Source organism: Stigmatopora argus, chromosome 13 (genome assembly GCF_051989625.1).
Source record: "Stigmatopora argus isolate UIUO_Sarg chromosome 13, RoL_Sarg_1.0, whole genome shotgun sequence".
Classification (NCBI taxonomy): Eukaryota; Metazoa; Chordata; class Actinopteri; order Syngnathiformes; family Syngnathidae; genus Stigmatopora; species Stigmatopora argus.
The window spans coordinates 7,515,296-7,527,323 of NC_135399.1; the positions used below are offsets into that span (position 1 = coordinate 7,515,296).

The 12,028-nt window shown below is 36.6% G+C and overlaps 1 protein-coding gene across 1 annotated transcript in view; it reads right to left on the reverse strand.

Annotated features, from left to right (window-relative positions):
• Positions 1-12,028, reverse strand: part of abca12 (ATP-binding cassette, sub-family A (ABC1), member 12) — a 52,646-nt gene that overhangs the window by 40,078 nt on the left and 540 nt on the right. Inside the window, exons 2-19 of the mRNA XM_077616600.1 lie at positions 10,989-11,067; positions 10,812-10,905; positions 8,996-9,140; positions 8,690-8,811; positions 8,416-8,489; positions 8,090-8,260; positions 7,789-7,982; positions 7,305-7,423; positions 7,086-7,186; positions 6,728-6,874; positions 5,293-5,459; positions 5,049-5,182; positions 4,518-4,648; positions 4,264-4,425; positions 3,957-4,165; positions 3,738-3,871; positions 3,453-3,567; positions 475-3,093 (exon numbers count right to left, since the gene is read on the reverse strand). Of these exons, the coding sequence (XP_077472726.1) occupies positions 475-3,093; positions 3,453-3,567; positions 3,738-3,871; positions 3,957-4,165; positions 4,264-4,425; positions 4,518-4,648; positions 5,049-5,182; positions 5,293-5,459; positions 6,728-6,874; positions 7,086-7,186; positions 7,305-7,423; positions 7,789-7,982; positions 8,090-8,260; positions 8,416-8,489; positions 8,690-8,811; positions 8,996-9,140; positions 10,812-10,905; positions 10,989-11,054 (4,904 nt within the window). The 5' untranslated portion in view covers positions 11,055-11,067. The remainder of the gene's footprint in view (positions 1-474; positions 3,094-3,452; positions 3,568-3,737; positions 3,872-3,956; positions 4,166-4,263; positions 4,426-4,517; positions 4,649-5,048; positions 5,183-5,292; positions 5,460-6,727; positions 6,875-7,085; positions 7,187-7,304; positions 7,424-7,788; positions 7,983-8,089; positions 8,261-8,415; positions 8,490-8,689; positions 8,812-8,995; positions 9,141-10,811; positions 10,906-10,988; positions 11,068-12,028) is intronic.

The window sequence follows — 12,028 nt, forward strand, 5'->3', positions numbered from 1 at the left end:
TTAGACTTTTGATCATGATAAAAATGGGTAAGCACACACACACCTACACACAAAAAAAAATGATATCACTTGGCATTTTGTGACATCAGTGACACCTACACACAAACACTGATAGACTCGAGAACAAGTGTATATGCTATTGACTTTACAATGAAGGGTGGGAAAACTGGATATTTGTATTTGATTGGCTTAAATAGTATCATCGTTGATGAAACCCCCCACCCCTACTACTGGGCGCCCACCTTTTTTGTAATACTGGCTTTTATTCAACATTTTTACCACTATTACACAAAAATTCAGCTTTTTAAATTTATTAGACTAAATTCCTTGCACAGGTGTGCACACGATAAAGGTATTGTATGTTCTTTTAAAACACAAGTGCACCAAATACGTATTTACTGAAGAATATTTTACAAAACCATCGTTATTTCAAACCAGTATTTCAAAACCAATAAAAATGTAGTTGCCACTCACATGAGATTCCAGTTGTCTTGTCCATAGGCGACAGCCACCGTCTCCAAATAATTTATGGGTATTTTGAAGCCAGGGAGCAGATAGACAGCAAACTCCTCTGGCACAAGCTGCCAAACAACACTTTCGACTCCAGTGAGGATATTGAGTGTGAGGTTGAGTGATGTGGAATAACTTAAATTTGTTTCGACAAATAGGACCAATGAATTGTAAACAATTTCCTGGATGTTTTGCTGCACAGAGTGTGGCACGGGGCCTATTTGTTGGGTGAGAATTTTTATTAAATCTTGGACTGCTTCCATGACAGCTGCATTTAGTTGGTCAAGCTGTTTGTCTCCTGGTTGCTCCAACACCATAATAGCTTTGCTCAGGGAATGGGTGATATTACTGATGGTGTGGAGGTAATAGAGCTCTTCATCATTGAGAAAGTTATCCATTGTTTGCATAAGGAGGTGAAGGTCTCTTAGAGGTGTGGAAGCAGTTATGGAAGAATTTCCCCAATGGAGCAGGCTGGTGAAGACTGTTGTGACATTGGTTTGTGCCATCCATGAATGTATAAGGTCAAGGTAGACTTGAATTTGTTGCTCAATATCATGTACCATTGTTGTGTTGTAAATTGGCATATAATCTAAGATTTGAGCAGTCTCATCCTGTGCTTTGATGTTGACCGTTATAAATTTCAGAATTTGCTGCAAAATTTCAATAGTTGCTTGGCCAATGTCACTCACTCCTGCACCATCTGTCGGCTGCTGAAAGCGACTAATCTGGTTGTTGATGAACAAAGTCAGGTTTGTCTGTGCCAATTGTAATGCTACTTGTAATTGCGTCAGGCGGAAAAAGGGATTGAGGAGGTCTGAGGCTGAGCTGGTGCTGGTCACGTTTTCCAGCCTATGCAAATACCATTGCATGATGTGTAAATATGCTATTGTAACTTCCTCAGAATATGGGACAGACATGGCATTGAGGATCTGGTTCAAGGGTTGAGGGTTAGCGGCTACTTCCAATAGACCTTCTATGACTTTGAGTTCTTCCATGATCTCTGGAGTGCTCAGATTGTTCATCTGGAGGTTCATCTTGATATTGGTGAGCGTGTTGTTGAGAATGTGTATGATGGGCATTAGAGCATTAGAGCTAAAATTGACTTGGCTGAGATCTGTTGCGGTTTCATTGACAATTAATGGTACTAGGGAGATGATTGCTGTATTTTCATGAAAAGCAGGTATGTTAGTCAGGAATTTACTGACCTTGTTCATCAATCCCACAAAGCACTGAGCTGTGACTGTTAAGTCTTGCTGCAATTCAAAGCACTTCGGTACGTTGGCAATTTCAATTAAATTAACTAACAGTTGATTTATATTGGCGGCTCCTGCAAGGTGAGCAATGTAGTTTAGCTCTTCAACAGTGACGTTTGATTGCCTCAAAGCATCCTGGATTTGAGTGAGGGTAATAGTATTTGGCATTGATACAACCAGCCTGATAAAATGAAGTGTCTGACGGAAAGCATCGATATACGCAGCATCATTTGGAGACAAGAGGAGTGAGAAGAACGCAGATGCAACATCCTCATATTCACCACTTTTTGGAAATTTGCTGGTTATCTGGATGGTGACATTGACATTGGCTGAAAGTGTCAAATTGACTATTTCATTTAGAAATGTGAACAATTCAAAGATTCCTGTTAAACACTCTTCTTCAGACGCACACAAAGACAAGTGATACTGCAGTACTTTGAAATCCTGATTAAATAAAGCAGCTTCGTCTTGAAACTCTGGTGGTAAGAATGCAAGAAATTTTTCCATCACTAGATCCAAGGCGGCTTCTGGGCTTATCTGAGTGAGGTTGGAAAGTCCCTCAGGGGTGAGGAGGTTGAGAAATTCCCTAGAAGCCTGGTGGAGCTCAATGACGTCTACTGTGCTCATTTCTCCATCTGCCAATGAGACTTGTTGGATACGTCTCAGCTTATACAAGGATATCCAACATTCTTGAAGTTGTTGAATGTAGGAAAGAATGGTGTTAGTTGGGTTTGGTGAATCAACTACTTCATCGAGAAGATTCATAGCTGATAGGATGGCCTCAACAATGCCCGATGAGGTTTGGTTTGTGATAGGTTTTAAGCCCTCTTTGATTAGAGCCGCTTTCTCTTGGTCAAAGTAGTTTGAATATGTAAGCAGGGTGTTACCCATAATGTAGGAGAGAGACAATGTGAGATTACTCTCTGAGGATAGAAAATCCATTATCAAATGCTCCAGTTCAGGCATTGTTGGGTCTGTCTCATCAAAGGTAAAAATGTGCTGGTTGAGTCGACCGAGCTTCACAGCAGCATCGATAACGCTGGAGGCATTAACTGGGGTGTTGCTGAAGAGCAGAGGTTTCAGTGGGGACAGGCCTGTGGACTCAAACAGTTCGCTTATGAGATTGGTCATGAAATCTTGGTTTGAGATGTATCCATCTGGGAGCATTGAAATGGTCCAGACAAAGTCGTCCAGTTGGGTCATTAAGTTAATCAGGTATGCAGAGAGTGCATCTCCACCTTGAATTTCTTGTGTTAAAAATGAAGCTGTCATATTTCTACTGAGGTCTCCATACACATAATTCAGTAGATTGACAGTTGCTTTGAGAAAGCTGGAGTGAATAGAGAGGTTGAGGAGGAGAAGTAACAGTTAGACATATGCATAGACCAGGACTATTATCATTGTTACTATAACTATTTATTATTTTCACTAAATATTGAATCAGTTTCAAAAGTGTAATATTACAAGCCAGCAAATATTAAATCCTTATTTATTAAATAAGCAACTATTGTTTTTGGTTTCATGAATGAGCTAATTTGTTCAGAATAACTGGGTGGATAATTAAAATTTAAAAATTTGGAAATGGACAAATGATTTCCCCAGTCAAATGGATTGGACATCTAGCACTGTCAATAGCACCCAAAGAATGGGTTAATTACGTATCAGTCAGACATCAATTTTCCCACTTACTTCACAAGGACGTCTTGATTTGGCGATGCCACACCATCAATAAGCACTTCAACAAATGTATGCCAATTTAGTCCAGTTTCACAATGAATGTTAAGAGTGTCGATGTCCAGCGAACCTAAAGAGAAAGTTACACATACATAATTTGGCCAAAATGTACAGTAAATATGCTGAAACTATATCCTTGCTTAGTAACTTCCTCATGGATTTCCAGTTACAAATTAGTTAAAATGTAATGATTTGTATCTTAATGATAGAATATCATGGAAAAGGGGGAAAAAAACTCACAGTTTGGTGGTTGAGTCGTGACACCAGCTCTGTAGGTCAAAACCCAGTATAACGCGTGGAAATAGTTTTTCATCTCAGGCCACAGAGGACTTGCTTCTATGTTTTCTCCCAAATTTACCATGAAAACAAAAACACTACAAAATGCAAAAAAGAGATAAATGGTTTTTATTTAAATGTCTATAAAGTTGTACCCAACCGGTATAGGTATGTTCTCCCAACCTTTGTAGAAGAGTCTCAGCGATATGCTCTGAACTGTTTTCTGGGGACATCTTTATCCAAACATCTGCCTCCAGCTCTGATGACAACCTGTACACAAGATCTCCGAATTCCATGGAACTGTTCCACAACTTATGCCACGCTGAGAGAATCATGGGAAGAGTTGCTTTCATGTTTCCTCCATAATTAAGGGCGATGTACAGATCTTCTCCCTTTGAAAATAAGCATAGAAACAAATATAAACTATATTTTTGTGCTAGATTTGGCAAAATGAGCAAATGTTCACACAATGTTGTTGAAAATGCATTACTTTCTCAATCAAAGGCATCAATTCTGCCAGTAAGATTTCCTCGAGTGTTGTGTTTTCGCAGATAAAGGATTCCCACACTTCGAATTTAATAGTCTCAGTAGGCAACAACCACTGGAAGGGGCCCAGAGCATCCTCACATGTAACAAACTGTGATGTTAAACTCTGTTGGAACAAAAGCATGATGATTATTGATGTTTGATAACAAAACAATGTTGGTTACCTTGTTATATCATTGTCAAATCATGCATGCCTACCTTTATAATTACTTTGAAAGTGCTGTCTAGCATTTGGCCGATCCAAATGCTTGCCTCAGTTTCGTTCGTAAGCAAGGTCATAAAAATGTATTGGAGTCGATTTGAATCCTTCAAAATACTGTCCGTCATTTCTGCAAGCAGAAAAAAAAATGTTAGTAACCAGGAAAAGTTTATAGTCACATTACTGTATTTGCTATTTCAGGTGACACAACAAAACATTCAATAATAATTCCAACCATTTAACCGCACCCATTTATATTCAATATCTTTTGTATATACTGTAACTCAATGGGGTGTTTTCTTTGTAAGTATTAAGTTCACTGATGCAAAGCTGCTATGTTGCTCTTTACCAAGAAATCAGTGAGCAGTCTCTAGAGAGAGGGTGTAACCATGTAGCATTCCCATTTAGGTTAAACACTACCATTCACTAAAGAGTACAATAGTGGTGAAGGCTAAAGGGGGTCAAACATGTAAAAAGACAAAAAATATAGAAAAATGATATGATATTATATGACTATATATTTTTTTTACCTTTAACAATGTCAATGGAAAGAGTTGTTGTTTCCATTGAGTGAAAACCAACATTTAGAATGCGCTGAACAATCATGTCCACTTCAGGATTAATTTCACTCAAATCCAACAGCACTTGACCGACTGTCAAAAACCTGCCAAGCAAAAAGCATTCTGAAAATTCTGTCTGGGAAAGAGAGCCACTTTCCATCAAGTGCTGATCTGATTTTCTGTGTAAACCATGTAGAGAAAGCAATATACGTACAGCTCCTCCTCAATGTTTTGTGGTAGTGTATCGGCATTGCGCCGGTTTCTCACAGAGTTGGAACCTCCAATGCCACCAGGGGATACTCCTTCCAAGAGATTGTGGAGAAGTTCTTGACCAAATGAAACATCATGGGGAGCCACATGTCTACTCCAAGCCAGTAGAGCCTTAAAACAAATTGTCATCAGAAAAACAATGGAGCTCTAAATGATTGAAATTATTCATTTATTCATTTTCAACACCACTTAACCTTGTTAGGATCACGGGGAGCTGGAGCCTATCCCAGCCAACTTTGAGCGAAAGGCAGACTACACCCTAAAGTGGTCGGGAGTCAGTTGGAGGTTGCACACCGACAACCAGTCCCACACCAAACAACCACTGAGTGGGAATCAATCCCAAGCTGTCCGCACTAAATTCAGGTGAATCACTGGATGATTGCTAGGGACTTTTTAAAAGCAACATTTTACATGGTTTCTTTTACCAACCAGATTTTATCAACTTCAACTTCCTCAGTTATTATATTATTAACGAATGTCGTCTTTATTGTGTATATTTCAAAGTTCAAAGTACCCTCCGTAACGTACAAATTGGATGATAAACATCATGAATTTTCCCAAAGGTGTCCTAAAATCTAATTAATCTCATTAAAAAAATGCTTGTATGTACAGGGAAGTTGCAGAGCCTTGTTATTGCCATGGTCAACAACATATGTGCAGGTGAATGTTATGCACACTACTATTAAACCAATTGGTTCCAGAAATTGTCTTGTATTTTTCATAAAAAGAGCAGTATTTTATATCTAAATTCTCTAATTGGATCGACACTCCTAAATAAAACTACCAATATTACTTTAAAAATTATCAGTGTCCCAATTTTGTATGAAAGACATGACAAACACAAAAATGAGAGAAAATGAAAAGAAAATGATTTGTTAATGTAATAACAAAACACACAAACATATCCATATAAACACAGATGTAAACCGCTTCCAAGAATGAATTCAAAAGAACTTTAAACAGAACTTGCAATATCTGTCATAGGTGGATAACAGGGCCCGCTTTTTTTTTTTCATTTGCACCAGTCATTTTAAATAAAGAACAAAGTTCCTTTAAACACACTCAAAAAACGGAGAAAAAAATGGAAAGATGTTGTTGGGAGAGAGCCAATGGAAGGTCAGCAAAGTGTATGAAGATTGTCAAGCAGGATGCAATGCTACCACGACAATTTCAAAACTAAATAACGGATACAGGAAATAAATGTATTTAAATTTGGGGGATTTCGTAACTATAAGAGTAATTTGCATATCAAAGGGTTTCATAACCTGATCATTTTCGTATGTATTACGTACCATTGTCATGCATTGTGCCACTTGAGAATGCAAATATGGACAGGAGAGACAAATATAATCAACACATTTCTAATAACTGTATCCTACCTGCTGGGCCACCTTGGTGGGACTGATTTTTTCTAGAAGCACACTCAATGTACCAGTGAAGCACATAGTACTGAGCCACAACGGGTTACTACTGTTGTCACAAATGTAAGATAGTAGAAAATGTCTGTCCAATGTCAAAAGCATGACCTGAGGGAAAAAAAATGTCAGACTGAAGGCGTTTTATACAACTCAAGTCAGATTTTTACGCTAGCACACAGGAAATTTCCAATAGTTAAGACTAACATTAACACTTTTTTGTATAGCATCCCAGATAATCTCAGGATTTAATTCAAACTAAAAACTATTGTGGAAAAGCAAGGATGATTAGCTTTTCCAAACATGATAGGGTAATACATACCTGAGGAAGTGGTATCTGGACAATTTGTAAAACCTGTTCAACTGCTTCACTGAATGAGTCATTGTGTAACGACACAATGTCTCCTAGGGAGATGGTCACATCTACGCAGAAAAACATTGGCTTTGTTACACATGAGCTATATGCTATTGTAATTTCACTGTGTTAACATCTAACGCTATTGGATTATTAATGTAATTGCAAGTGGTGTTGCTTATTTACCGTTGCCAGGCCAATTTTGAAAATAATTAATAATGTTGATGCCTCCAGCTATTATTGGATGCAGCACGGAGATTGGCTCAGCAGTTTCGGAGTAATTTTTCTGGATGACATGCATGATGCTACAAACATGAGGAAGAAATAAAATAAATGCCATGAGTCATGAGTCATGCTTCCATAGATCTCATGCAAATCAGCTCAACATAGGAAATATTTACTTTTTTTAAATACTTTCTGCATTTTAAATTGGGATCAGCATTACATGAACACTAACCCTAACACAACAAACAACAAAACTCAAAATATGAGAATAAGCAAAATGATGAGATTATTATTAATTAGATATTATTAGTATAGATTTTAAGCATTGGTTTTGTGCACTAATGAAATACAAGAAATTGTAATGTAATGTAAAGTTGTCTTTACAATCATAATAATTCAAACTTTTAGCTTTGGTTTCACGTTGTTTTATAACCAGAAGCACTACCTCTGCATGTTGGTGAGAAGGCCTGCTGTAGTGCCCAATATTTGGTGAAGTGATCCTTCAGAGATAAGATGGGGAATAGCTAGAATGTTCTCCCACAACGAGTTCTGGGTTTGTATCTCTTGAAACACCATAATCGCAGCCCCAATGACCTTTGCCAACTCATCTGGTTCTGTCAGCAGTTCCTCTTTTAGAATCTAGAAAAAGCAGGCCATTTAGCATTTTTTTTAAATGCGGAAAATATTGGAAATTGTTCACCTGATACTGGATTCATGTATTCAGTGTGACAAATTATTAGACCAACCTGGTTGAGTGTCTGAAGAAAAACCTCAAATACAGTATTGTTTGAGCTGCAAAAGTTGACCACTGCATTGCTGATGGTGTTGGGTGAGGTTGTGTTCAACGCAACCAGAGTTAAAGTACAAATGGGTCGCTTCATCAGATTCATTGCCTCCATTAATTGGTGTAAGTCCTCCTAGGAGGGGCAATTTGACATTCAAACAAAGACAGCAAAGACATGGTTTCACTTTTTAAAACTAAGCCAAAATTCTTGTCACTCATTATATGGGTGACTAAAGATGAAAAGCGTTTCCTTGTTCCGGCCTTTAATTACTTTCCGGCAACACCTACCGTCTCATTAAGAAATGTCTTGTTCTTTGTGTGGATGACAGAGTTATTACTGTTCTTTATTACGTGAGCAGCATCTGTAAAGAAAAAATAGCCGAATTATAACTAACGATGAGTACCATGATTCTGTCTATGTGGAAACAACATTAAGTGAAGGTGAAACCCTTCTTTTGGAACTAATACTGGAATATACTGTTAAAAAGTAAGACAAATAAATGTTGAAAACTAATTGATTGTTCCACATGAAAGTAGATACTAGAGAAAATAGAGATCTTACTCCATATTTTTTCCAAAATCACAGTTGGGTCATCAATGGAGTCGTTTGGCAATGTGTAACTATAAAAGTCACCTCCTTCGATCAATTTTGCCAAAAGAGAACCTTTTGACAAGGGTGTTGATCTGTTAAAAGAACAATATAAGATAAACATGACTTAACTACGGATACATTTCATTTTGAAAAATAGTATACGTATATAAACACATTAAAGAAACATTGTGTACTGTACTGACATTCAATAAAATAGGTAGACACTTTGCATATGCCACCCACTGAGTGCAGTGTTTACATAAGAATATGAGTTACCTCTGCTGATCAATGGATCTTTTTGATAGCTTTGATGAGTTCAACAGACGTGATGTGTTGTGACATTTGCTATCTGTGTTGCACATTACAGTTTGCAAAAAAGGGAAGAAGCCTGTGCTGGGCAAGTTTCGAGGTTCCACATAGCCTAGAAAAAAGAGACACAATAGAAATTATTTAATATAGTTGAAGAACACCCTTTTAACGCAAGTGACTATTTTTGCTCATTTAAAAAAGGATCAGCATAATGTCTATATATCTATACATCACATTTTTAGTCCATGAAATCAATATTAGGTACACATGACTCAAACAAAAAAAATAAATTATACATTGCCCACACGGGTGTTTAAGCAGAGGCCTGGTCTCAGTGTGCTCCTCTACCTTTTTGTTTTTTGTTTAATTTATATATAACAATTTTATAACAGCTAGAGTCGAGGTTTTATTTAAAGCATTTCTTGATGATTATTTCAGATTATGGATTTAGGAAGCTGCCAATGAAGCTAACAATTTTAAATCAACAAATCTAGCAGCCAAAATCTTGTTTTTTAATTATACAGTCCACCACATTTTCACCATCACAAAACATAACTAGACAAACAAAACAAGCAGCCAAAAGCCTGTTTTTGGTATAAACAGTCCTGTGTCCTTTAAAGTACTTCCATGTATGAACTATTATAAGTTCTTGCATGACAAAATAAAGGCATGATGAAAAATGTTTTGTAAGTAGAAAATAGGGTATTACTAAAGAAATGTAAAGTTGTGTTAGATCATCCGACTTTGGGCTGAATAGCTTTGTTAAAAAAATTAATAAAATCTCCAAACGATTTCTCAACCATTATACAAGGAAGGGGTTAGTGTTTCGGAATGAATGGAGCCGGAATATTAAATTACATACGAATCCCGGTGTTCTTTGAGTCAAACAAAGATTAACTACTACTATTGTGTATAACAGTTGTCCAGGTCGGAGGGCTCATTCTGAACAGCTCCAAAACAGTAAAAAAAAGTAGCCATGGCATCTCTACAATTGAATTAGTTAGTTATATGGCAGTACATTAAGAATTGTCATTCTACTGAAAACTCAATTTCCCTAATTAATGAAGTGGATATTATGACCCAAACTATTCAGTTGAATTCCATCAAAAGGTCACCGGGTAGATGATAGTAGAGAAGAAACACATTTTCCTTTTTAAATACGTTTCCCCTATGTTGACTTTTAGCCTACTGAATAGCAAAGAGAAGTAATACGTGTTTGGGAGGTGTCTGTTCTTCTTTATGTTTAAGGTAGTTTCATTTTATTTCCCCTCATTGTGAAACGGTAATTACCCACTCCAAATTGTAAACCTACTACCAACATGAAACATGTCACATTTAATTACTTTCTTTTTACGTATTGTCTATTTTGAAGAGTAGGATAATCGTGTTCTTGACAGAAAAATTCAAAATAATTTTCAATATTCCGTTAATTTAAAATAGTAGACCTCTAAAAATTTGAATCACATTCTTGTAAGGTAGTGTGACTAAATTCATGTAGAAGAAAAAGCAACATTTGAATTTGAAGTGATTGTTTCATTGTGTTTAGTGCCAACACAGTACAGAACACTAGGAATTTAGTCTAACATTCAAATAAAGATCAATCTAGATAAGACAGGTTAGACCAGTATTTTGCGTTTCCTTAACATTGAAAAGTATTTCATATTTATTTTGTGTAGACCGTATGACAATGCAGTACATCTGATAGATGTTGTCCCAAGAAGACTGAGAAAATAGATATGAAAATAAAAGAAATGGAAGAAACATAACAGATCTTTTTACTTACATGAGTTCTGAAGGACCGGTGGGTAATATTGGCGGGTCACAGCAATAATGATGAAAATGATCAGAGGCCAAATGATCAGAGTCAGTGACCATACCTATAACACAAAAAAATATTCCGAAACTTCAAATTTATCAAATCCTGTGAATACCATGTTTGGAAGACTTGTGTTACACTCACTGGATTTCTGATTATATTCAGCCCATTTTTCCAAAGGAGCAGCTTGACTTGCTGGAAGAAGCCCATCTTTGGGAAAAGGCTAAAATTGAGAAACATTTGCATAAAAAGATAGATTGTTTTCCTATAATGTATGACAACATGATGTATATTTAGTGTTTTAACATGTTGGGTGCTAAGCGAATTTATTTTGTGTGGGTAATTAGGTCATTAACATCCCGTGAAGACAGGATATTTATTCTGCAAATCTCTGACATACCACTAATGGCTATTACTACAATATATTTGCTTTGTTTTGTTTGATCTGGTTATTAGTAAAATTAAGATAATTTTCACTCTTAATAGCTATCCTTCAACACTATTGTCATATAATACATGTGGCTGACAAAGTATGAATTTTAGGTAAAACAGGAACTGTTTTTTGTACTTTCCATATGATAATAAACACATTAAAATTGTTCACTAATTTTCCAAACTACTTATCCTCACAAGGGTTACAGGGGGTGCTGGAGCCTATACCAGCTAACTATGGGGCACCAAGCGGAAAACACCCTGAAACGGACACCAGCCAATCGCAAGAGACAAGAAGACAGAGAACCATTTGCGTCCATTCATTCCTAGGGGCAGAGAAAACCCACTCATCCACCGGGCTGAACTGAATTCCAAATGAATTTTAAACAAAAACAGATCTGGTCGTTAAATGTATTAATGTGACTGTCAAAACATGTAATACCAACAAAGTTTTTCTCTAAGGCCAGGTGTAGTAAAACCAGTGATTCAACTAGTTTATCTTTCTTCACCTATCAACGTCTGCAACATATCATGGCGCGTAATCATCTGAAAGTAACATCTGAAAATTGAACACTAGTTAACTTTAAGTTAAACTGTAACAGGTTTGACAAGGGAAACAATTACCATTCATTATATTTCTGAGAAGTTACATGTGAGTCTAATTATATGTTTGTGTTGACATTAGGAATAAGGTAGTCAAGTATTAAAGTAGTCACCAACATCGGAAAAAAAAAATATAATAAAAAATATAA